The 25,327-nt window shown below is 44.3% G+C and overlaps 3 protein-coding genes across 6 annotated transcripts; all 3 read left to right on the top strand.

Annotated features, from left to right (window-relative positions):
* Positions 1-737: 737 nt before the first annotated feature.
* rnf122 (ring finger protein 122) lies at positions 738-12,463 on the top strand. Of its 2 annotated transcripts, none has more exons than XM_037482524.2 (6): positions 738-1,068; positions 5,697-5,832; positions 9,427-9,472; positions 9,564-9,605; positions 9,736-9,815; positions 10,815-12,463. In XM_037482524.2, the coding sequence occupies exons 1-6, from the start codon at positions 1,041-1,043 to the stop codon at positions 10,927-10,929; spliced, it is 447 nt and encodes a 148-aa protein (XP_037338421.2). In that variant the 5' UTR covers positions 738-1,040; the 3' UTR covers positions 10,930-12,463. The 2 variants fall into 2 exon arrangements, with proteins under 2 accessions (XP_037338421.2, XP_037338420.2); XM_037482523.2 differs by having other exon boundaries at positions 739-1,068; positions 9,733-9,815.
* A 197-nt stretch (positions 12,464-12,660) lies between these two features.
* Positions 12,661-18,069, top strand: LOC119224975 (chondroitin sulfate N-acetylgalactosaminyltransferase 1-like). 2 transcript variants are annotated; one of them, XM_037482519.2, is made up of 10 exons: positions 12,661-13,098; positions 13,677-13,788; positions 15,155-15,255; positions 15,350-15,528; positions 16,213-16,429; positions 16,612-16,713; positions 16,822-17,003; positions 17,110-17,204; positions 17,304-17,385; positions 17,604-18,069. In XM_037482519.2, the coding sequence occupies exons 1-10, from the start codon at positions 13,079-13,081 to the stop codon at positions 17,867-17,869; spliced, it is 1,356 nt and encodes a 451-aa protein (XP_037338416.2). In that variant the 5' UTR covers positions 12,661-13,078; the 3' UTR covers positions 17,870-18,069. The 2 variants fall into 2 exon arrangements, with proteins under 2 accessions (XP_037338416.2, XP_037338415.2); XM_037482518.2 differs by lacking the exon at positions 12,661-13,098 and adding an exon at positions 14,580-15,028.
* Positions 18,070-20,364: 2,295 nt separating this feature from the next.
* On the top strand, positions 20,365-24,814 carry LOC119224977 (phospholipid phosphatase 1-like). 2 transcript variants are annotated; one of them, XM_037482520.2, is made up of 7 exons: positions 20,365-20,493; positions 20,657-20,817; positions 22,196-22,347; positions 22,443-22,723; positions 23,169-23,226; positions 23,530-23,706; positions 23,782-24,814. In XM_037482520.2, exons 1-7 carry the CDS (start codon positions 20,468-20,470, stop codon positions 23,905-23,907), a joined length of 981 nt encoding a protein of 326 aa, XP_037338417.1. In that variant the 5' UTR covers positions 20,365-20,467; the 3' UTR covers positions 23,908-24,814. The 2 variants fall into 2 exon arrangements, with proteins under 2 accessions (XP_037338417.1, XP_037338418.1); XM_037482521.2 differs by having other exon boundaries at positions 20,371-20,517; positions 23,782-24,810.
* The last annotated feature ends 513 nt before the right edge of the window (positions 24,815-25,327 follow it).

Raw genomic sequence — 25,327 nt, 5'->3', positions numbered from 1 at the left:
AAAAATCAAAGGTTCAATATTTACAAGAGACATATTCAGGTACTTATTTTACATCATAGCTCAGAGCATTATACCAGCTTACATTTCTGCTAGCGTACACCTTATTTCAAGCAACTAACATTAAATATGTTTTAATGGAAAATTGTTTGTAGTATCCTTAGGCAAGAAAGACACTTAAACCCAAATCCCTCCCAATTGTCATGCGCGTCACAATGAGTGAGTGTGAATGTTAACTCCTCACATGGTAGGCCATGCCATGCCAGCATGGGGCGTGAAGCGCATTGAGGAGACCTCAGAGGCACCAGTCCATTTAACATTTGCGACAATAGCGAGGATTATTTCATCTTTTTCTTTAGTCTCAGAGCTAGCAGAAAAACACGTCTATCCTAGATTGCAAAAATTAAGTTTACACCATATAACAGTGTGCATGTAAAGTGTGGGATAAAGGGGGGGGGGGGTTAGTAGGGGCCCACATGTAGCCTACATTTGGCCTCAAGGCCCACCTACAGGGATACTCTGTGTGGGAGAGACCACTCTGACTCTTAACCTCAGTCATTTTCGAGGCTTTCAAGTCTTATCAAGGCATTGGCATTGTTAAACATGATGGAATAGGAGAAATGGTGGCAGAAACCACGCTGCCGGTCCAACCGGGTAGTCGCGAAACACGCCGACCATAGCAGCCTGGTGATTGGTCCCCCCGCACGTCAGCATGCGTCGGCGGGGGCGGGATTAGGCAAATCCAGCCAGTGCTGTAGTCTCTCTCGCGCAGATGCTGCCGCTGGGTCAGTGTTGTGCCGTTTATTAATAATAACAGAGTCCAACAGCGCGCGATGAACCAAACTATAGGATAACCCCGCTTCAACTATCGACCAAAAACAAACAAACCGCCTTTTATCCACTTTTTTATTGGTCTATTTCGTACAGGTCCCATTGTCTCGTTCACCCCGCAGGCGGACAGTCCCTGGCTCTACTCGGGCCACCTCATTGCGCGCATCCACCGGCTTTGCTGTGACCACGGATCGGATCCTTCTGGTGCATTGATGGACCTAGCTTTGTGGTGTGGTAACGGTGAGCAGTCTTTCATTGTTACAGGCCTCCCGAGATCATGTGCAACGCAGCCTTATCAACCCCTCGCTCCAGTCATGTCACACAGCTACATTGCAGTTCCCTAATCGCTGAAGTGCCTTTTTCTAAATACTAAGATACTTCTATTGTGAGTGACTTCTGTTGTAAGTGTTTAAGAAAAACACGGACTCGTGGTGGTAATAGTGGCATGGAATAGCCCTGCACTTTATTTCATAAGCACTATGACAACATCATCGTCATGAATGGCTTATAACGTATAATATATCTGTATACAGTAGAAGTATTTATTAATGTATTTGTCCACAACTTACTCTCCTCCTGTGAGCCCTCCGAGGGCCACAACATTTCGAATGCCAATATAGTACAATTGTATAAAATAAGTCTTTGTATGAGGAGCTTTGGTAGCTGTAACATTCTGAAAGGTAATTAACACCTTTACCCGGATTTTGTTTAAACCTGCCTGTTACGCCATTATTAGATCTATAACCATTAGGCAACAAATCAATTAACTGTTTACCAGAAAGTGAATCAGCAACTTCTGTATAGTTTATTGTAATTTTTTCAAGCAAAAGTGGTTCTCAAGTGTGATGGTTTGAATATTTCCTTTTGTCACACACTGGATATCTTTATATTATATATATATATATACTGTATATATTGACTTTTGGTCAACAAGCTGATCCATTAGGTCACCTTGTGCTGTGGGAAAATACAAAGAGCATTTCCTACATTTCTCAACAGAAAAAAACAAGTTATAGTAATATAAAATATAACTTGCTTGTAGATACTAAAAATAAGGACTTAAAGTATAATTCTTATTGTATTTTTTAAGTTACCACATAATACTATCTAATATTCCTATATTGGCAGATATATATCCTGTTTTCCGCTGATGAACACGTTAAAACAAGCGTATCTGAATGTTCAATCTCTGCATTGATTGGTAGAATAAAAGGCTGCTTAATCAAATTAATTCCAGTTGAGAGCCCCACCAGGTCAGTCTCTTTGTAACATTTGGCCTCTCTGGCTAATGATGTTCACACTGAATGACACACTTATAATCTTTACCAATTATCTCCAAAAGCCCTAAACAAGTCTAAACAACTTTCTCTGTGTGGTTAGAAAACTGCTGTTTGCGTACGCAGGCGCGTCCGCCCTTCTTGAAACAAAAGGAACCCCTTCATGGGTGCGTCAGTGTTTCGGTGTTGACGTTTCACGCTGAAACCTCGTGAAGGTGATGGATCGGTTGTCCCCCTCTACTCGGCTTTGCCTATTTGAGTGCAGGAGCCACAGCAGCTTCCTCGGTGGCCTGTGGTTGGTGTTCATACAAGAACAATTACTCGCTTTGTGCTGCTCGACTCCCCTGCTATTCATATGAGAAACTGCACCCTGCTGGAGAGATGAGGACAGCCACACAGCTCAGCTCTGTGCATCTGGGATCATGCCTACAGTGCACCAGCTACCCTCTTCATATCCCTCTTCTTCTTCAGCGGCAGCAGCAGTCATGCATGCACGCATGAGTGTTTCCCCCCCCCCCCCCCATCTGAACTGTTTAAATATTTCATAGGAAGTTCTGTCTTTAATGCGGGCGGCAGCAGCAGCTTTGTGTGTGAGTTTGTGCGTAAATAGGACAAAACCCTACCAGTGATTTCGGAGGAGCCGCCATAGTCCACGTATTTTACAGAGGAACCATCCTGTGTTTTGGAATAAAAACTCAAAAGAGTCTCTCGGACGGCTGAAACTCAATCAGACCGACGCGGTTTCTCTCAAAACGCAAACGTTTTTGCTGCAGGCCACCCGTCATCTGCTACTCTTGGTGCCATGGCAACGGGGCACCTCCTGACTGTGCCAACATACGTAGGTCAGTGGTTCAGGGCTCCACCCATGGAGAAAACACCACACATAGTTGTCTGCTCTCCACGCATCCATCCATACCAACAGACAAGATGGTTGGGACATGACACAGACACACACACACACAGAAAGGCCTGAATACAAATGACCCAGACTGTGGTTTATGAGTCTGCAGCGGCATCCCAGGTGATCTGTTCCATCATCTGTGCTAGACTTGAACACTGCAACGCGTGCTCTCTCCACCACCGCCACCCCAGCGTGTGTCTCTTTGTCTGCTGACGATCTTTGTGAAGCAGATTGCTTGGCTCAATGGAAAAGATGGAGAGCACGAGATCTACATCTATACGTATTTGTCTTGTTTGAGTGCATGTTCACATCCTCTCTCCCGGGAGTCCAACAACCATTGTGGCATCCGTGATACATGAACAGTCTCAAAGGCTGTTTGTCTGGGCCACATAGGCCCGGGGAAGAAGTTGTACACACATTTATATTTCTTTTTTTAAACTCTTACCACATCTGTGCATTTTTAGTGAAACATGGGATCATTTTACCTCGAACTGTTTCAATGAACCCTTCTCTTCTGGTCTACTGTTTACACCTCCCAAATGCAAAAAAACTAAACTAGTCAACGACCTGAAGCTTTTTTAAATATAAAATCTTTAATACAAAATTACATTTTGACCAGAATGATGGAAGATCAGATTTACAGAAAATACAATTGAACAGAGTGGAATGTGCATTTGGTCATTGTGGTTGGTGGCTAGTCAAAAGTAAGACGTTTGCCTCCTGACCTCTTGATTTGTAAGATCCCGGCGGCGCGGCCCTGCACGCGTCCCCCAGCTTGCGTTTCATTTACAGACGTCTGCGTCTTTGGGCAGTGACCGCCTCTCACGGAGTGAAGTCGTTTAGCGGCGGAACTCGAATGAGCAGCGACTCGATGAATCGCACACAGAGACAGTGAAACCCACGAGGTGCGAAGCATCGATCCTCTCGCGCTGCAATTTTCACTGTGAGGCAGGAGAAATGTCAAATTGAAATGTCAGCGTGTCACTTTGGCTGCAGGACTGACTAGAAATACCTTTATCTATAAAAAAAACAGAACAATACCCAGCACGGGGATATGAAACTGTTAAAGGTCTCCATGTATCGGTCAGTTTGTCCAATCGGCTTATTAACCCATATATATATTCATCTGATTTCCCATCATCCATCCTTCCTTGTGCATCCATCTATTTGTTTTCACGAGTCTATCCATCCATCAGTTTGTCCAACTGCCTGTCCGTCAATTCATCCACCCCACAGTAGGGAGGTTGCCAGTCTGACTAGTACACTTAGAAAAAACAACACATTCACACCACTGAACATTTTAGGCATTTCAGTCCACCTGACTTGCTTGCTTGCTTTTAGACTGTGAAAGAGGAAGAACATGATGCCTTTACACAGAAAGGAGAAACTGGTGAATGTCGTTTCTGGGTATTTCACACAGTTTGTTTCAGCCATGAGATGAGTTGCCACTGGGTCACCTGGAGGAGTCTGGATTTCTCTATTTATCATTAAACAAAATGATTTTTTTTGTCATTCAGCTACGTGCGTTTTTTTTTTTTTTTTTATCAAAATGAAAATCTGCGGATTCCCTCGTCCCTTTGTGGCACAAGTCCTTGTCTTCCTGTTTGCGAATGTGGGGAGATTGATATCAGCAGACCGCGCTGAGTCCTGTGTGAGCTCCTATTCACCAACACTCACTGGGTTAGTGCGATCCCCTTCTCACAAAGCCCCCTCTCACATGCAGACACTGACTCCTCATTGCTCATGCACACAAAACACAAGTGTGCTCTCTGTGTCTGCTTCTCTGCGTTAGTCTCTCCCTGGAAATTCGATTCGTATATATACACATAACAGAAATAACATAAAGTACTGTACTTAGTGCAAAAGGCTCCAATGGCCGTCGCCACATTTGTTCTTCAATCCTTTGTGACTTGTGACCTTGACCGCAAATAGCAGCGCTACAGTGATAATCTATTTCATGGTAAAACAAGCGCACATGGGAGTGTAGCGTCACAGCAAGGAGTGTGACACAAATTGGGGGGGGGGGGGGGGGGGTTGGGACACTCTTAATGGAAACACCATCTGTTGGGAGTCGAGCACGCTGCGCAAGTTCTCCCTAAAAAGCACTCGATACGCCTCCCTCTGCAAGTCTTCAGATCCATTTTGCTGCCATTTCAATCAAATCGCACTCTCCGATTCTCAAGTGATCTTGAGTCTGCTGAATCCAATGAACCGGATTCCATCAGTGTCATTAAATAGATTACATTTCAATTCCAAAAAACGAGGCTCGAGCAGAGAAAATACTCCTTGTCTGTGGCTAGCTGCTCCCGTCTCTCCACCTTGATGACTTTAAGCTACGGACAAAGAAGTGTGGACCTGCAGTGTTACACGAGGTATCGCCATGTTGCCTGGATGCCGTCATAAGAGTGTTACTACCACTAAGAGTGTTACTAAAAGGACTCATTTGCCATCACAAAAGAGTGCAGTGGTGGTTTTCCTCAGTTTCTGAGTCTGTGCATGTGTGTGTAAAGCTTCTGACTTCCATTAGAGGATGACACAGCTGACCCTCAGCTGAAGATGAATAGAAGAGTACGTTTTAATGTGTGTTTTTGTGATATTTTCTCAGGTTTAGCAGTTTCGTGTTTGTCTGTTTTCCAGCCTCCCTCCTCCAACAAATGTGTGTTACATCTTCCCTCCTTCTCTTTTTTTAGGGTGCTACTGTAGTGAAGGAATTTTCCTGTCGTGTGACATGCCGTCCACCAACGACCTGCCCTTCTACATGGTCATCTTTGGGACAGGCATCGTTATCTTCCTCCTGAGTATCATGTTCTGCTGTTACTCCATCAGGTGAGAGGCCGACGATTGAAAGCAATGCGTGGAAAGCGAAACAATCCTACGGCTTTGTTCAAAGTCAGTCACTGTAGTCGCCTCGGATCTAGTCCATACCGTATTATTCACCACAAGCAAATTTGCCACAGAATGGTTTGTGACAGGACCGAGACCACTGCCTCTACATGGGTCTCTGTGATGCCGCAACGCCGATAACCGCACGCCGCGAGACGGCAAGCTGCCGCGCGGGGGATCCCATCAGCCAGGCTGACTCAGATCTCTTAATGAGGAGGGGACATGTCAGAAAGACATTATGCGACACAGGGGGGGGGGGGGGGGGGGGTCATGCATCCATCCAAGTCGTGCATCCATGCTTCCTCCCAGGTGGTGTCCATCCCCCGACGTGGAGTGATACGGTCTTAGATAACACGCATACTGAGCGGGTGAGGATGGGTCACTCACTGGTCACCACAGTGTTGTTATTCATGATTGTAGGGGAGATGAGAAACAACCCTTTGTTTACACACGAGACAATAAAAGCTCACGGGGGAAACTACCCTGATAACATTTGTTGCCCCAGAACACCACGTGTCCCCATGTGAGAGATAACAGACTGTTGCCTGTAAAGTAAAGTTTCCCCAACAGTCACTTAACTGGATTTTGCTGCCTCGTAGTAAAAGCTTTTAAACACCAAAATAACTGGTATTGTGAAGAGTTTTAAAGGATAATGTGTACCACCAAATCGAATTGAAACAAGGCAGCAAACACTGCGGGGAGGACGAGGAATTGTGTTGTGTTTTTGTCTTCACAGCCACGACGGTCCTCTCTGGAATAAATAGCTGAGTTTCGGTCTGGCACGTCTTATCCCAAAAGGGGCGTTGCAAAGAGAAGTGCAACCATGGCCTAATTGTACCAACCCCCCCCGAAAACAAAAACCAGTTTCACAGCACAAAACAACACTTGTTGAGGCTTTGTTAGGCTGCCTTTTGTGCTCTGCAGCCGCCGTTTGTGTCGATTCCAAATTTAAATGGATTTACTTCTTTCATTAAACAAAGCAACGCTGTGGCTTGTCAGGTTTATTGATAATAAAATGTTTTAGACAAAAATCACATTGACCAGATCAGGGAATCAAATGAATAGGATTTATCCTTTGGGGCTCATGATTATATGTGAGAAAAAAAAACATGGCAATCCATCCAATAATGAAAAATGGAAATATTTAAGTCTGAAGGGACGGATGGTGGAAGGGGAAAAAGGGGGAACGTGGTGACCTTTCCCGCTGTCGACTGAGAAACGGCCTGGTGGGCTGAATGGACGTTTGTGTCTGAAGGACAGGATGTGAGGCAACAGGAAGCCGCTCGCCACAATGTGTGAGGAAAACTGCTGAGAGACTCCGAATGAACTCGACGCAGCGGGAGCCCACAAAAACGTCACGCTTCAACGTACAAAATACCAACCATTTTTCAAAAGGCAACTCCAACACTGGCAAAGGGTCTTTTTCCTAATTCTGAGACAACATTATTGTGCATTATTCTGAATGCTTCTTATTTAAAATGTCTAACAATGGCAAAAATTGCCGGAGACATTCGGAGCAACGTTGCTCGTTGCTCCATTTCTATGCGTTTCCCTCTCTATGCTGTGTAATTTCTGTGATTACACGTGCGTTGATTCCCGCAGCAGCACCGTGCCTACGATCTAACCAACTTCTGAATACCTTAAAAAAGCAGTTTACTCGTGACCTCAAAACACCCGTATAAAAAAAAAAAGAACACCGCCACAACAAAATTCCTTACGCGGAATTACGGTCATTTCGGTACCGGTATAATTAAACCTGCACTCAGGTGTGAACTGTGTTAAATCTCTGGGATGTGTTATCATCCAGAGAAACGGCGACCCCGCTGCCGTATCTTTGTGTTTGTTAATGCTTTGTTCGGGCCTGGGCTCGGCACTGACCCTCAACAGCGCCAGGCGAGCTCGGGTCTTTCCCGGTCCTCTCGAAGCACAACCAATGAGTCACTTCCTTTCCGCCCCATTAACGTGCTGACGGGACGCTTGGGGTAGGAGTGTGATTGTGAATTTATTTATTAAACCGGATGATTCACCGGATGAATACTGAGGGATGAATGTCATTCTCTGTGGGGGGGGGGCGAGCTATTTTGCACTCAGACTGTCTCTCTCTCTCTCTCTCTCTCTCTCTCTCTCTCTCTCTCTCGTTTAGGTTGTTTAATTTTAACATTACGGGAACTTCAACATCTATCTCCACTCGTCTATGTGAGATCTCCTCTTTAATCATTCGAAGCAAATAGCAATTATATCATTTCAGCCGCTGTGTCTAATATTGGCACAAACTGGGGGCGGACACAGCAGTTCTTGCTATGGACAAGACTGCAAAACCCCAAGGGTGTCAAGCGCCCTAAATCGCATCTAATTACCCCCCCCAATGCGCTCTAACAGCAGCAGGTCTGCTTCAGTGTTTTCAGCATCAGGATTTACCCAAGAAGGACATTCGGGTACAATTTTGGGGTCATTTTACTTTAGCTGTTTATTTCAATGTTCTGCTACTCTATACAACACAGAGGAGAGGAGAGTACCTCTCATCTCTTATGTTGTACAATAAGATTTTTTTCTATTCTTGAATTTGGCGCACAAGCACCCACTTCAACCCATTCCTCAGGGATGGGAAGCTGCAGCACATGTAAAACGTGTATCCTCACATTGTTCTGCGTGGAAGATTGTTAGCGGCAATCAGCGTAAACAGTGGAACCAAGTGACAAATTACTGCCATTTCCCGACTGTAATTATTTTTCCTCCTTGGGGGGGGGGGGGGAATCAAAGACAAAACATGTATCTTTTATCTAAAATGCTGTGACTGTGTTTAGTTTGGGGCTTAAATAACGGACAGCGATGGACATTTTAGTCTATGTTTAGTTGTGTAAAAGCGGGAGGCCAAAAATAACCGACGCAAGTCGCCAAGTGATAAAGATCTCCTCTCTCTATTGTCGGTGAGGAGGGCGGTGCAGGGGATTGGAAGACGCAACGCACTCATTAGCTGTGTTTGTGTGTGTATCCGTGGGCGTGAAAGTGTGTGCGCTAGCATCTTCGGCGTGTGAGCGTGTGCTTGCAGGGGAAGCAAGTATTTAGCCAGGGGATGGGGAGCTCTTCGAGAAGACAGTTAATCCACCAAGCTTACGTCCCATAATGTAACCTCACAAATGTTAAACCTCAGCCTGAATCCAACACCTGCTGCTACAGTCAGCTCAGAACGAATAAAGACATCTTTATCGCCTAATAGTAGTTACAATGTGCTCAGTGCAACCAGCGCAAAAATAACGTTACTCTCTGCAAGATGAGGGGTTTTTCAATATTTTATTTACTTTAAGCTGCACTAATCAGGATTTTCATATAAAAGTTCGGAGTAGAAAAATGTACTTATAATATAATAAGCAAAGCAGATAATTGGCCGTTTTTAATTATCAATGATCTTCATAATAATAATGCTTTCAAGAATAAAGTTACATCTGACTTCTTCAAACTCACTTTTTAAGGTTCTGAGTCCTTCTTCCAACAATTTAAATGAGACGTACATTAATGTGTTTTCCTTTTCATCCACAGCAAACTACGACACCAAGCCCAGAGTGAGCGGTTTGGATACAGAGAGGTATAGCCTGGCGTCCATATCGAAGCACCCTGTAGGACGCAACGATAATAAATAAATCTCTCTGAAACATGTTTTGTTTTTGTTACTTCAGGTGATTTTAAAAGGAGATCCAAAAAAGTTGAATCTTCATGGGGTAAGGATGTGAATTACAAAGTACAAATGCACTGGTTTCTGCAAAACAATTGAAACGTTTTGAAAGGAAAAGGCAAAAAATGATGCACGATAATTTCATACCTGTCCTCACTCTGTCACTCACGCAGCAGACGTGTGCCGTGTGTCTGGAGGACTTCAAAATGAAGGACGACCTGGGAGTGTTGCCATGCCAACATGCTTTCCACAGGAAGTAAGTCTATGTTTTACTCTTCTTGCCACTTTGCACCCACATGGGCAAATGAAAATGGCCGTGTTTGATGTGATTCACACACAGTTTTAGTTGAATCATTCATGTCTAAATCGCAGCATTACAGGAAGGACTGGTTCAGACAATAGCACATCCCAGCATGCACCTGGTAGGCGACACGGAGATCAGGGACTAAACCTGGCAGGGGAAGCATTATTGAGTCTCAAACTGCGGTCAACTTGAACATTAGCATGTTTTACACCAATATCAATCAGGAGAGACTAAATAAAAAAAAGGCATGATAATGAAATCATTGTATTTTACTGTCTAAACAACTCGAAAACTTGAAATACTATTTGGATCACAGAGATGGTTTCAAACTCTGAATGGTTGAACGGAAAAAATCCTCAGATGCCCTCAGTCAGATGACAGAGTCGGAGGCAGGAAAAGGAGATGGACAGACACAAATGATCTAAAGAAATAGGGATGAATATGGTCTCTTAGGTTGTTTGGAATCTTTGGAGACTAGTTGCTCTCAAAACGTCTCAGAAGGTACGAGTAACAAAAATGATAGATGAACAAATGCTTGAGTGATGGACCCCACAGTTGCGTCGCCCCGTGTACAGATGAGATAGGACAGCATCCCCCTGAGGCTGGACACCGTGCTTCTGGTGGAGTGGCGACAGCAGGTGGTTGATTTAAACTCTCAGTTAAATCTCCCTCAAATTTCATAAGGAAAACTGTACACTTTATTCAACTACTTATTTATATATTTATAATGAATACTATGAACATCAAACCTTTACATTTAAGAAGGGAATACCGTCCTTGTAGATACAATTACCCAAGAGTATTTACCCACATTGAACACTCATGCTTTTACAGGTGAGTAGATCTGTTTTTACTCAAGTTAGATCATAAGAATAAAGTATTTTATATTGTTATAATGATACTCTCACCTAAGTAAAAGCATCCCCCTCCTGTCTGTGATCCTTTGCTCAGGTGTCTGGTGAAGTGGCTGGAGGTACGCTGCGTCTGCCCCATGTGCAACAAACCCATAACTGCCCCCGTTGAGCAGCCAAACATTCTAATGGGTCTTCTGATTGAACCGGTGTAGTTTCTCAAGCACCGCCGGCCCGGGTGGGACCCCCCCCCCTCCCCCCTCCCCCCCCTGGCCAAACCAGCTGATAAAGGGAAAACGACCAACAGGAAGAGGGACACTGTTTTTGGGCTACGAAAAACTCAAAAGCGAAAGCACCGACATGATGGTAGTAAGTTGGGGCAACATAGATACTACCCGAAGAATGAATCTGAAGGATGCTGTTGCCCAGCAACCGTTTCTAGAGTGGCAAAAGGACACCTTGCGGTGTCTGAGAGATTATTGCAGTACACTACACATCCCCGCTCTGTAACATTGTTGCCTCAAGTCAGGTCAACGGCACCACTGGAGAAGGGTTTTTACGTTTTCACAACAATGTGGACAAGTGGTTGTTGATGTTTGACACTGATCTCCTCCAAGCATGTGCGAGCGTTATGTTCACGGATATTAAATAATGTAATGTATCGGCTAGGGCTAAAGATACCACTAAGATATTTCAACATCCCAGAACGAGCACGAGGACACATGGACAGTTGAAACTTTTTTTTATTTTGAATGTCACACTGCTTTAAAATATGATGGGAAACATGGATTCAGGCATCATGAGTGAGATTTAGATTAATCATATTACCTAAAAGGAGCACCTACAGCCGTTGTCCTTGTGTAACAAACTAATATAGAGTCTGAACAATACATTCTTTGCTTATATGTGCAACTGACACGTCCTGCCTTTCACTGTAACAGTTTGGTTCTGTGTTGATATAAATTGCACTTTAAATTCACACACATAACTATAATAGTAAGAGTCTTGAAGGCAGCATTGCAGGTTTCGTGTTTGCAGGTGTGGTGAAGTGTGTGAAGTATCCGAGATGCTGCTTCATCTGAAGACAAGGAGGCAGCAGTTCAGTCACCTCAGAGTTGTGAATTCACCACAGAATCTCACCTCCATCCATTTCTGTGGCATTATTGCTGAGATTCAGTCTTTACATGCATTCCACGTTGTAGTTCTTTCTGTTTTTGTGATTCATAGCTCATCCTAAAGCAAAACACTGCCTACAATTGAGCACAAAACTCGCGAAGCACATTGTCCAGACACAGACGGCACCGTGTAATTAAAAGCCAAACGCACACGTGAGTGCTGTCAAATTCACATGCCAAGAAAAGGAAACGTCTGAGAGATTTGTTCGCTTTGATTCTGGCCACATTTCATATTTTGTAATTGAAACAAATGTAAATAACTCAAAACAATAATAAATGCGGTTGTCTGTTTTGTTCAGCTTCTCTTGTTTATCGCTTGTCATGTGTCTGGCACCATCATCAGGTGAAATGTTGCACGAAAATGTATTAAATGATTCAGTGTGGTTCACTGCCTCTCAGCATTTCTGACTTTTAACTCTGTTTAATGTGAGCAGGCATCAGAAAGAAATACTGTTCTAATAGCAGGAACCTTCTGTTCCTTCCGTGCTTTGATAAGAGTGCTTAAAGATTACCAATGGTTCATCAAATATGTGGTTTTTATTATCGTTTTGTATTAAAAACGTCACAAAAATGTTTTGGCTTTAAAAGATGAGATAACAAATTTAAATTTCTCATCATTTTCAAAGTATTATTGTTCTTTTTGCAAAGGAGTTTGACTGTATGAAAATGTATCAATTTGAACTTACTACAAGGATAGACCCCATGAAGTGAAATTGAAAAAAATTTAAAACCAAAAGATTTATTGGAGTCAACGTCCAAATGAATACAAGGACCATCTGTACGCTGCCTCATTAAGTGTGCAAGACCTCGTCCTATGGCCGGGTCCAACCGGTACCTAGCTATTTCCCCACTGCAGATGGCAGGTGGCAGAGCATCGAAGTTGCCTTCTAATTAGACTTATGGGCAAGGAGGAGCCCCGAGAAGACCTGGGTCTGATAGAGAGTGAGAGATGGAAAAAGAGAGGCGAGGGAAGTGCTGGGAAAGGGAGACCGGGACGAGGGAGGATGGCCGGTATTCGGGTTTGGCCACTCTCAGTTTGGACAAGGTAGAGAGTCGTTTCATTATTACATGGGCGAGTAAGCCTGTCAGCGTGGGCAGACATACCACATGTCCTTCAAGGCTACAAACCAAAAGACAGCTAAAGACTGAGAGGAGATGAGCAGTACAGGATAACGAATGTTATCTTCCCATGAGATCCCACAGCAGCTGGTGATTATATCTCAAATATTTTTTCTATAATGTTACGTGTGTCGGTGGATGATGACGATTTCCATTTTTTTTGTCTGTCATCTGGTCAGTTTCATCACAAATCTGATGAGGAGATAGGGGGAGATTACTATCTGAAGGGGTTTAAATAGTTATCGAAAAATCCAAACACTATTTCTCACAAAGAATTTCATTTGTTTTTTGGGGTCTAAATCAGGGTGAACCTTTTTATTAGAAATGGTCCAACTTAATGGTAGAATGCCTCAAAGAGGTCTGCATATGAGCACATGCATCAACACACGCTCTCCTTCTTATAAACACACACACATCTTGGGTAGACCTAGAAACAAGCAAGTCTTTCATTAGATCACCCTCTACCTGAGCAATAAAGAGCCATCTGTGCTGTGAATAAACTGATGATGGCAACGCACACACACACACACACACACACACACACACACACACACAGGATGGAGAGACACACAGAGAAATGCTTGTTTCTGTCACTTCCCACCTTCGGCGTCGTGGCAGTGCAGAGTGAATGTAAGGTCAGCTTATTACTCTCCCCGTGCATTTTATAGCAGCAGACCTAAACCTGACCAGCACTTCAACAGCAGCAGCAGGAGGAGGGCGCGTGAAAGGGGGAATAAGCTGCTCCAAACGATTGAGACGCATCCGGACGAGACTGAGCAGGTTGGTTTGTTTACTTTCTTCAATTTGTCATTTGTTTGATGCAGTGAGATTTGCTTGGTGTGAAAGATCCTCCCCTACATCTGTTTCCTACTCTCCTTAAACGGTCAGCGCCGTTGGGGTGGACTGCCATGTAATGATGAAGCCCAAACACATTCACGCGCCTGAGAGGATGAACCAAAAACAGCTTTGTTGATCCTCTGGCTTGTCCTCAAACGCACTCTGTGTTTTTGTGCTTTTTAGCCAACGGTAGCATGCAAAGAGACTGAACTATGATGTTGGACATGGTAAAGACTACAGCAACATGCTAATGTGAGCACAGAGCATCGCTGTGCTTGGGTGCTGCCTCACACGGTTACTGGCATCTCTGTAAACTCCTTTTTCCCTGTGAAATATCTTACACTCTGAACAATCAAAGTAGCACAAATCTGGAAAATGTAATAATCCAAGAGTCTAAAATGATGTATTTGTTGAACCGCTCCCATGTACATTAACTAGTAACCTGTAACTAGGGATCATGACTGGACCTGTGAGTTCATTTTAAGGGACAGAAACCAAAAAGTTTGGGAACCACTGCTTTAAAACGTACGTTATTTTAACAGCGAGAGGTTCAGCGCTCTGGTGATGAAGTGCTCATGCGACACAGCACCTGTGAAGATGCTGCCGGGGGGGGGGGGGGGGGGGGGTTGTGACAGATGTGCTCAACATTGGAAATCAGGAGGATGTCTTCTTTAAAAGCCCTATTTACTAATCTACGGTTAAGTAATGATGGTTTGCTCACCTTCTTGTGGAAGCATCTCCACGTCACCGAAGGAACGTTCATGATTCTATAGACCTCAAGACTTCAACGTTTCAAAATAAAAAAAGAAGACATTCCACCATGTTTAAACGGTGGCTTTTGGCCCTCTTGGCACGGGTCGGCCTCATTGTGCTGGGCCTCTGCTGCTGTCTGCTCCTGTTCTACTTCCTCGCCTGTAAGCCGACGTCTCGCCGCGGCCAGGAGTCTCTGCAGTGGTCTGCGGGGACCACCAGCAAAGAGGGTTACATGGCCCTGTTGCAAGAGAGGGAGGATACACACAGACATTACATCAACAGCCTGACGAAGCAGATAGCCCAGCTGAAGGAGGCTCTCCAGGAGAGGACCAAGCAGCTCCAAGAGTCCCTGGAAAAAGCTAAAACGAGAGGGATTCTGCCTAAGGGTCTGGAGAGTCTGCACAAAACCCCGACCCAGACTGACCTGAAGGTAGGAAAACACCACACAGGGTGGCGCTGATTCAAAACATGACGGAGGGGTACCGTGTGGAGGATGAGCTCGGACGAGGCGTGTCCGTTGCGGATGTAGAAGTAAATGTCACATCATTTCCTCCAGGATTTCTTCCTCTCCCAGCTGAACCAGGCAGAGGTGACATCCGGCGTGCAGGTGGCGAGCGAATACGCCGTGGTACCGTTTGACACTTTCACCCTGCGGAGGTGAGTCCATCGTTAGAACCGAGGGCTCCTGGTGTCCGCTCCTTCCCTCGCGCCTCCAACCTGAGGCGTGTGGCTTCGTTGTGCCGTCACTCAGGGTGTACCAGCTGGAGACGGGCCTGACGAGGCACCCAGAGGAGAGGCCTGTGAGGAGGGACCGCAGAGACGAGCTGATGACCACGGTGGAAACCGCTCTGCACGTCCTGAACGGACCCCGGCAACACGCGCACAGCGGCAGAGGGAAGCGCGCGTACTCCCCATCCGACTTCATAGAGGGTGAGCACACAGAAACGGTCAGACACCAGATGGCAGACTGATTCTTTCTCAGACTGAAGTTCTTTTCTGTTGACCGACTCACAAAACACACAATAAGCAGGGCAGCAGAGGTCAAGGATCAACACCAGATTGGATCAGTCAGTGATTCAGAGGTTGAGAACCAGGATGGGAAACAGAAGCATCCAGAGAAAACCCCAATGGGTAAAAAGGGTGAAACCTGCAAAGGTCAAGGTTCAAATCCAGGACATTCTTTCCTGACAACGTGGTTTCACATCCGCGTATAAATACGCTATGTGTAATCTAACACGATAGTTGTCAAGTCCTCATTTCTTCTAAATAAGAACTTTAATGGAATTTTCTAATTGGAGTTAAACATGTCTCATGGCGTGAGGTAAAGGATTCACGTACGGACTAATTTGTATACAATAGATGATCATCACCGCCGTGAAAACCATTAATCTATCATTTAAACCATTAATGATCCATCCATTTTTTGCAAATTTTCAATTACAGGAACAAATCACACTGTGGCGCATTCAACTAACTTGTTTTCAACGGCCAAGTTCAACGTCATAATTAGTATTAGTTCATAGGATGTCTTTCCTGTCCTGCACGTTATTGTGGAAAGAATGATTGAAATGATTACGAGGCGGACGAAATAAAAAAGCAGTCCGTGTGTCCCAGGGTTGACCCGCACGGAGCGGAACAGAGGAACCGTCTACGAGCTGTTGTTCAAAGGCGACGGCCCGCGGGACTTCACGCAGCTGTCGCTCTTCAGGCCGTTCGGCCCCGTGCTGAAGGTGAAGAGCGAGCGAGTGGCCGCCGGCGGCGTGCTCGTCAACATCATCGTACCTCTTTCCAAGAGGCCGGACGCATTCAGGCAGTTCATCAGCAACTTCAGGTATCCTTTGGATAGAGGAATGACGAGCTGACCCCCCCACTCACACGTGCTGCGGTTCAACCACTGTCTCCACTGCAGATCAAATTGGATGTTTATAGATTTTAAAGTGGTGAGTCCAAAGGTTGTCCTTATCCTCAATGAAGGAGTTAAGAAGCTTTTGCTTTGTGTTTTTTTTGGATCAGAGAAGTGTGCATCCAGCAGGACGGCAGGGTTCATCTGACCGTTGTCTACTTTGGTCGAGATCAGGTTGATCAGGTGAAGGCCCTGCTGGACCAGACCACCAGGTGACACACACCGATTCAACAGTAATCATTAGTCATCACATATTTCTATGGGCATTTTGAGGGATTCAGTTTGATTAAAACCTTTTTTTTTCTCCTGTACTTCTTCAGAAAGACTCAGTTCAGGGGCTTCACTTTGATCCAGCTGAATGAGGAGTTTTCCCGTGGTCGGGGTTTGGACGTAGGCGCCAGAGCGTGGAGACGCAGCCCAAACGTCCTGCTCTTCTTCTGTGACGTGGACATCCACTTCACCGCCGACTTCTTAACTTCCTGTCGCCTCAACGCAGAGCCTGGTGAGAGAGAGGACTGCTTCCCCTTCAAGCATTTTTACCACATCTTCAGGAGATCCCAACCGGCCTGATCCTACTGATCCATTGTAACGGGTGTCTGTTTTAACAGGTAAGAAAGTCTACTATCCAGTGCTCTTCAGCCAGTACAACCCCTCCATCATCTACAGTAATCAGACCCTTCCACCCTCTATTCAGCAACAGCTGGTAAGTAGGAGACATGTATTACAATTGGCTGAACTGACTTGAAAGTCATCGTTATTAATTGTCAGGTCGTCATCCGGATTGATTTGTTTCTTGTCTCAGGTGATGAGGAAGGAAACGGGGTACTGGAGAGACTTTGGCTTTGGCATGACATGCCAGTACAGGTCGGATTTCCTCAACATAGGTAATGCAATCGCATCACCTATTTCACTCATTTCATTTCTTGCAAAAATTCAAATTACTATTTGCAGGCTGTGTAGCAATTAAAAATGAAGGTTTCACTAAATATTTATATAAAAATGTTGATGACAGTCGCTGTCTGGTTCTATTCAGAGTTACATTTATATTTGCAATATCCTGATTCCTCAATGCACACATCTGAACTCCTCCCCTTCGCGGCAGGTGGGTTTGACCGTAACATCAGGGGTTGGGGGTTGGAGGACGTGCACCTGTACAGGAAGTACCTTCACAGTAAGCTGATGGTGATTCGCTGTCCGTCCAGCGGGCTTTTCCACTTGTGGCACGAGAAGAACTGCGCAGACGAGCTCCCTCCGGACAAATACAAGATGTGCATGCAGACCAAAGCCGTGAGCGAGGCCTCCCACGGCCAGCTGGCAGAGCTGCTCTTCAGACGAGACATTCAGGTTCATTTGAGCTCCAAGAAGTAGAGGAACATGAAGAGGACAACAAAATAGTGCTTTGGCAATGTTATTCTGTGGGTTTATGATCATTATTGTTTACTTACATGAATCATTCGGCTTCAAGCAATATATGATTTAACATTAATATTGTTCTGCATGTGGAACAAAAACATGTGAAAATAATGACAGATATATTTTGTGTGAATAAAACAATGAACTATATGACCTGTAGGAATACTGTACGTTTTCTTTTCCATGGAACAAAGGGAATGTGGCATAAACCTTCTTTACATTCTTTTGGGGGATTAATATGGTTTTCTTAAGGCAAACTTCCCAAACTTGTGCTGTGATGCCTCCCTGTTAAAAATGGTAGTTTCTCGCCATGAAAAAACGAGTAATAATAACTTCATGTGTTTAGTTCACACTCCAGATCATTGATGAAGGAATGTTGATCCTCTGTTACTTCACACATTAGTTGTATTTTAATTACATTTATGAACCATGCTGTCACGTTCGCAGCTGAAGCAGGATGCAGGGAGGACTCAAGCGCAGAGTTTTCAATCCAAGTGCTCTTTATTTCACAAACAAACCAAAACGTGCTCCAACAACGAGGGACATATAGACAATGACGCGACAGGGGACAACAGGCACACAGGGCTTAAATACACAAGGGAGGTGCAGGTGATTGGACACAGGTGGAGACAATCACGCAATCACAAGACAAGGCAGGAAGTGAAGTTAACCCAGGACCACAAGAGACATGAAACTTCAAACTAAAACAGGAAGCGAAGCCAAACCGTGACACATGCATTCTACCAGCCACTCTGAACGCAGCACAATACCTGTTCTCATAAAAATAAGGTTAGGGTTAAGCTATTTTGTTACCGGTTGATACAATGTTTTTTATGCATGAAAAATGTGATGCATCAGTTTGATTATACTTTCAATAGTAGTGACGGCTGGTTAATCATCAACAGTTTTATTTTGCCCTCCCGCCAGTCTGAAGGCAACATGGCACTCCTGGTTTTTAAAAGTAATAAAGAAATTTATCAAAACAACAATTTTGACTCAACATAGCAGACACATTTTGCTACATTATAATTATATTATTATTATATATTATTTGCAAAGGTAGATCCCACCTAAACACAATAAAGAGACATTGAGGGAATTCCCACACAGTTACATCCAATCGATACGTACATTGATGATGAGATAGTAAACTAGTGTATAGTGATACTGATTTCACCTCATTACCTCTGCAGACACGGAGGGAGGGACAACTCTGCATCAGCCGAGCATCAACACAGCCACGTGATAGGCCAAAAATTCCACCACCACGTCCCTGCCCTATGCTGCATTCGCGGACACCTCGGAAATCCCATACGTGCATGTCTGTCCAATGAATCAAGTTCGCAGGCACTGTTTACTGTTTACTTGACAAAAAAGACCCACAACTGGGTAAGTACAACTTCATCAGAGATTTGAGTAGAATAACCATAAACACAAAAACACAAGCAAATTGCAACTTCAGTTTGTCTGAATAGAACATAAAATGCAACCTTTATATGCATGTGAAAAATAAAAAATGGGCATTTAACACCAAAGAAAAATTGTCTTTAAAAGATACTTAATTTGACAATATATTTAAGTCATTGAGTGTATTCTCCTTGTGATGGATTTCTACAATGTTTCACGGAACAAGTTAATATTGGAATAAGATATCTAGGGAAAATAAACATTGAATTCATATCAGATTGAGGTGTGATCTGTCAGAGTCTGGTGAGCGTACTCTCAGTAAGTAGTATGTTTGAGGTTGTGACGGGCAAGGTGCTACCTCAAAGCAGATAGTTCATTAAAGCTGTTTCCATTTCCCAGTAGATCCAGGTGCTGAAACCATTGAGCGCTCACTGTCTACTGGAATTGTTGGATCGTTCACTTGACCCACACCCCCTCAATAAAAGACCTGACCGGCATTTAGACACAGGCCTATAGTCTCTGTTCTATTTCCTTTACATTTCATAAATTATTCTCTTATCATAACAGCATCAAAGCATTGAATGAATGAAATGTATAACTCATAGTGAAAAGATTTGTTACTGTCTAATTCACATTCCAATTTAAAATGGTATGGTTCTAACAAAATACACTAAGCATGAAATATGAAAATGTAATTGAGTTTAGCAAATATTTGAGTCAGCAATAAAACCAAAAAGCACTTACCTATGATAATTAGCTAGCACAATATAATATATAAGCAATATAGGCCATGTTAATCTGAAATAGACCATTCTGAATAATTAATAATTTTAAGATTGATTGATTGATATATTAATGCTGATATGATATACTATTTCATATACCACTTATACTTGTACTAAACTACTCCTATAATGTGGCATCGCTACTTTTGCATGAGAACAATAGGCTACTTCTCCCTAACACATTTAAGTAGGGAATTAAACAGAAACACATATAGTTGCTTATGTTACCAATGTCCTGAGACAGTTGGTTGTTATTATTATTACTACAGTTCCCACAGCGTCCCGTGAAGGCAGCATTGAGTCACACGGGGCGGTGGCGGTCTCTCGTCGCCCTCCTGTCTCACCTGAGGACCTCCTCGCGATGACGGCCTGTGAGCAGCTGGGCGGGTGAGCGGCTCCTCGCCCTGTTAGGTGCGACCCTTTAGACCTCGTAGACCGTAGCTCCCGCGTTATCACGGTAGTTCATAGGTTTTAATCCCGCAGCTCGGGGAGCCGCGCGATGACACTGTTTTGATTTTGATTTTTTTTATTTTTTTTTGTGCCGGAGTAGCGAGGCTCGCGCGGCGGAACGACGGCGCCTCGTGCCGCCTGAAAGCAGCCGGGCGTCCCGGACCCTTTGGACGGAGACGGAGAGCAGGAGAAGCACGCGCAACATGTTTGAAGCGGCGGGGACCCCTCTCGTCGTGCTGGACTTTGTGTGCCTCATCCTCGGTACGTGCACCGGGGTCCACCCCCGGGTCTGTTAAAGCGGCCCTTTTAATCCGTTTGGTTTTAATTACACGGACTCGTCGTGTCGTCAAACTCCCGCGGCAACTTTTCTGGGTTTAGAGACACGTTTGAGGTAATTACACGAAGCGCCTGTTGGAACAAAGCAAACTGTTTGAATATGCGTCTCACTTTCTCACACACACACACACACACACAGGGAGGGGAGGTTTGAGGTTTTAGGGAACTGGGCAGGAGATGGAAAAACAAAGTGTGCGTGTATGAGCCTCTCTTCTCCCCCCTCCTCCGGCAGAGCGGTATTTTTAGCCGCGTGTTTGTGGTGTCATCAGTGCACCGAGACAGGCTGCCGGGCGGCTAAAGGACAGTGTGGCAGTAAAGAAAAGTCCATCACAGAAAAAACCTTTGTACTGCCACGGGCTCCGTGTGCTAGCTGCCATAAAGAATACAGATTAGAGAGTCCTGTCCACCGCTGACTGGGCACCAGTCCTCCCACTGTGTTGTGGCGCTGTTAAACTGGGTTTAAGTGTGTAAACTCTCCTTTGCTCTGGCGAGTAAGGGTCCAAAGACTTGATCGAGATGAAGTTCTGCTACAAGCCTTGCTTTTTGTGCGTTTTCACGTTCTACATTTAAGTGAAAGTAAAAGTGGTGTGAGGATAACAACAAGAAGTACTTTTAGATTAGAAGTAGAAAATAGCTTGTCCTGTAATCAAGTGTTTATATATTATTTTAGTAGTAAGCCAAAACAGTAATCCATGAGTTGAGTTGTATTTGTGCTGTTCAATAAATGTTGTGTAAAGTACATGTCTCTCTTGGGAACGTACTGTAGAACTATAAGGTGGAATATGAGCTGAACTTGCAAAAAGACAACAGAAATATATTATAATATAATTGCGTGCAAGTAAAAATGCGAGTAAATGTGTACAGTTAGAGATCTCGACATGATCTAAAACCATCGGTCACAGCAAAATATTCAACCGATAAACGGACACCAATGGCATACTACTCCAGGAAAGAGAATAAAGGACTAGAAAATGCATTGTGGTTGGTATTCCTCTTCTTGCAGCGTAGAAAGCGGATGACATTTACAGACAGCTGTAGTTTAGAATTTCAAAAGGCCTATAATTCTGCCGTGCCGCAGGTTTATATGAACAAAGGTTTGTGACTGATAAGTAATCTGATGATCAAAAGAATGCCTGGCATTCGACCTCAGGTGAGTAAAACCTGTTTTTGTGTTAGAGAGGAAGAATCCGAAGGGGATTTATGTGTGCTCAGTATCTTTAAGCAAACAAGACTTTTGTAACACTTGCGTTGTTCTGTGATTTCTTCTTTCCTCACTGTCTTCTTTCTTTCTTTCTTTTGACAGTTGGACTTCCATTTTTTATCCTCACCCCTCAACACAACCCTTTCAAACGCGGTTTCTTCTGCAACGACGAGTCCATCCGATACCCGCTCAAGGATGACACCATTTCCTACCAGCTGCTGGGAGGAGTCATGATCCCCTTCACGCTCGTCGTGGTAAGCGGCGGTCATCTTCTCCTCAGGGCGGAAAAATGTCCGTTCGGCGAGGTCCCTTATTGTGTCCTCTTCCCCCCCCCCCCCTCCGTTGGCAGATTGTCTGCGGCGAGTGCCTTTCTGTTTACATGTCCCGCGTCAAGAACCAGTCGCTGGGCACCAAGTATGTGGCGTGTGTCTACAAAGCCGTGGGCAGCTACGTGTTCGGAGCGGCCGCCAGCCAGTCTCTGACGGACATCGCCAAGTACTCCATCGGCCGCCTGCGGCCCAACTTCCTGGCTGTGTGCAAACCGGCGTGGAGCAGCGTCCAGTGCAAAGCTGGAGGATACGTCGAGAACGTCACCTGCACTGGAGACAAGTTTCTGGTAGATGAGGCCAGGTAATGGGCCAGCTTCGTTTTTTAGAAAGGGGAAAGGCAGTACGCTTACAGTATGAAGTGTCTTCTGACTGAATCATCGCATTGCTAGCTTTGTGTAATAGTGGAGTCTATATAACGCAGTATCTTTGCATTATTCTGTAATACGTTTAACTTCTATGGCTGTTCTCCAGTGACTTAGTACCACAATTTCAATAAACTGCAGTATTTAAATGAAATGGGTTACTGTACTCCTGGGTGAAGCTTCTCTGTCACAGCAGATGTTGTCCAGCTGTCTGTTGTTAAATCATGCCCCACATAGGAAGAGAATCATTGTGAAATGACTGCAGTTTTCCTTTAAGACCTTTCAAAATATTTACCAAATGAGAGTGCTACAGAATTAGAAATGAATGAAAAGTGACTTGATCTCATAGTGCCTAATTTCATGTCTTTTGTTTATTTGTTGTAGATTGTCCTTCTTCTCTGGTCATTCATCCTTCTCTATGTACTGCATGCTGTTCCTTGTAGTAAGTACATTTCTTCTACCTCAAAAATATATATAGCTTGAATGTGTTCTATTTGAGTGCTGGAAATGCTAAAAGCAATGCTGTTGCTCTGTTTAATTGTATACATTTTAATTCTACACTATACTAATTTTACATTATAAATGACTAAGAGAATACGCATCGCAGTACAGAGTACAACATTCCCCTCAGCAATGCGCAAGTTGCCAACTCCTCTACTGTAGATTTTGGCTCGGACCAAATAAGCAGCTTGCTTTCCGGTGGTGTGGGCTTTCATTGTTTGTAATATTTAAATGTTTCCTGCAGCTGTACATTCAGGCCCGACTGAGGTCAGAGTGGTCGAGGCTCCTGCGTCCCACCATCCAGTTCTTCCTGACTGCCACCGCTGTGTACGTGGGTCTGTCCAGGGTGTCCGACTACAAGCATCACTGGAGCGACGTGCTCACTGGCCTCCTGCAAGGAGGTTTAGTGGCCATTCTCACAGTAAGATTCCTCCAAGGACCTATTGACTCAATGTCAAAGTGAGGTGTACAATTTTGACATTTGATTTTTCTGCAGGTCTTCTGTGTGTCCAATTTCTTTGAACAGCCAGTGGACCCCGTAGTGTCACAAGAGGAAGAGGCCTCCCACACCAGTTTACAGGAGAATCCTCCTAACGGGAACCACTACGGCAGCACTGAATGAGTCAAAGACGATACTCTAGAGGACCCGTATACCTTACAATGATCACGGAGGACCTGCACCAACGAACTGCAAGGGTTTGATGGAATTAACTGGTTGCCGTTTCTGTACATTTGTTGGACAGTCTTGTCTGTGCTGGGGGGGTTTAGCCTTTTGGTGTTGTTGGTAAGCATTGATTGAAGGAAGAAAAGTGCACTATAGACGACCGTTCTTGCACTTTACGGAGGTATAAAGGAGCAGAACCGCCTGCAGTGGTTTTTGGTAAGTGAACCGCGTCGCAGTTTGTGGGATGACAAAACGAAATACAGCACATGAACTTCCAGAAAGTTGCTCCTTTTTCATTTACAGTGTAAGCCTGTTTTAAACGGGGCTGCTCGCGTATATTGGTCGGATGTTGGCATCGCGAATGAATGGAATTCCTGTAGCCCCCGAATATAATGAGCGTCTGTGTGCGCACTTCAAGCAGCCTTGTAGAGGGCCCGGCACCTGTGAATAAGAACCTGGACGCTCCATGAACTTCAGATGGAGACTGAACTCCGAAATAATATATTCATGTTTTGCTACTTGCTGTTATTTCCCTTTTCTGATGTTTTTTTTTAATGTATGAAAAAAACTATGTTTTTACGGTTTGTATGAAGCTAAATCAGTTTTTATCAATAAAAGGTATTGTTCTGATCCGTACTGGGGAAAAGATGTGTGACAATTAAAGAAAGCTCTGTTTTGCTACTTTGTTCCTGTGTTTTGTCTTTAGAAAAGAGATGAGTGAGTCTGAAGATATCTCGTACGTCTTTTTGTAACACTTTAGAGTCCGGTGTAAGGCCTCAAGGAACAGAAACCTGGGATGTGATCCAGTAACCAACTTTGTCTCAGAAATGCAGAAATGAATAAACACTTGTTGGTCTAAACCATGATGTATGCAAAATGTACCTCTTCCAACACAAAGAGGACGTCTTGTGTTCCCCGGAGAAAACCGCAAGCAGGCAGGCGCTGAAGATCTGCTCTGCAGCGTAAATCCTATTACAGTGAACTAGGTTTAGTTTAACACACAGTGACAGACAATTAACCTTTTATCAACAGCTAGTGTAGTCTGCAGGCCCCACTCACCGCGACTGGGCTTCAGTTTCAGTTCCCTTTAAATCATAAGTTTTAACAGCCAGTTAGAGCCACACCGTAGGTCATTTTTATGAAGATGTGGAAAGTTCCCTGGAGAAATCTATCCTCTTGACATGACTAAACCCCGCTGACCTTATTGAACAGCTTTGATTTAGAGGCCAAACAGCACTAGTAGATATTGCTATCAACGTATGAATGCGTGTTGTGTAGATTCCTTCACACGCCTTATCATTTTATGAATTGTTCCATGGACACTAGGTCATGACTCCAAGTCCGTTTTGTCCTCGTAGAAAGTGCCCACGTTGCTGTA

The sequence above is a fragment of the Pungitius pungitius genome, chromosome 5 (genome assembly GCF_949316345.1).
Source record: "Pungitius pungitius chromosome 5, fPunPun2.1, whole genome shotgun sequence".
Classification (NCBI taxonomy): Eukaryota; Metazoa; Chordata; class Actinopteri; order Perciformes; family Gasterosteidae; genus Pungitius; species Pungitius pungitius.
This window is presented reverse-complemented; position numbering and strand designations above follow the sequence as displayed.

Coding starts and splice junctions, on each gene's coding strand:
- rnf122 (XM_037482523.2), top strand. CDS start 1,041: ATGGACCTAGCTTTGTGGTGTGGTAACG. Junction 1,069..5,696: donor AGCTTTGTGGTGTGGTAACG/GTGAGCAGTCTT, acceptor CTCTTTTTTTAG/GGTGCTACTGTAGTGAAGGA. Junction 9,816..10,814: donor CAACATGCTTTCCACAGGAA/GTAAGTCTATGT, acceptor TCCTTTGCTCAG/GTGTCTGGTGAAGTGGCTGG.
- LOC119224975 (XM_037482518.2), top strand. CDS start 14,666: ATGTTTAAACGGTGGCTTTTGGCCCTCTTGGCACGGGTCGGCCTCATT. Junction 15,029..15,154: donor CGACCCAGACTGACCTGAAG/GTAGGAAAACAC, acceptor CATTTCCTCCAG/GATTTCTTCCTCTCCCAGCT. Junction 17,205..17,303: donor CCTCTATTCAGCAACAGCTG/GTAAGTAGGAGA, acceptor TTCTTGTCTCAG/GTGATGAGGAAGGAAACGGG.
- LOC119224977 (XM_037482520.2), top strand. CDS start 20,468: ATGACGGCCTGTGAGCAGCTGGGCGG. Junction 23,227..23,529: donor ACTGCATGCTGTTCCTTGTA/GTAAGTACATTT, acceptor TGTTTCCTGCAG/CTGTACATTCAGGCCCGACT. Junction 23,707..23,781: donor GTTTAGTGGCCATTCTCACA/GTAAGATTCCTC, acceptor ATTTTTCTGCAG/GTCTTCTGTGTGTCCAATTT.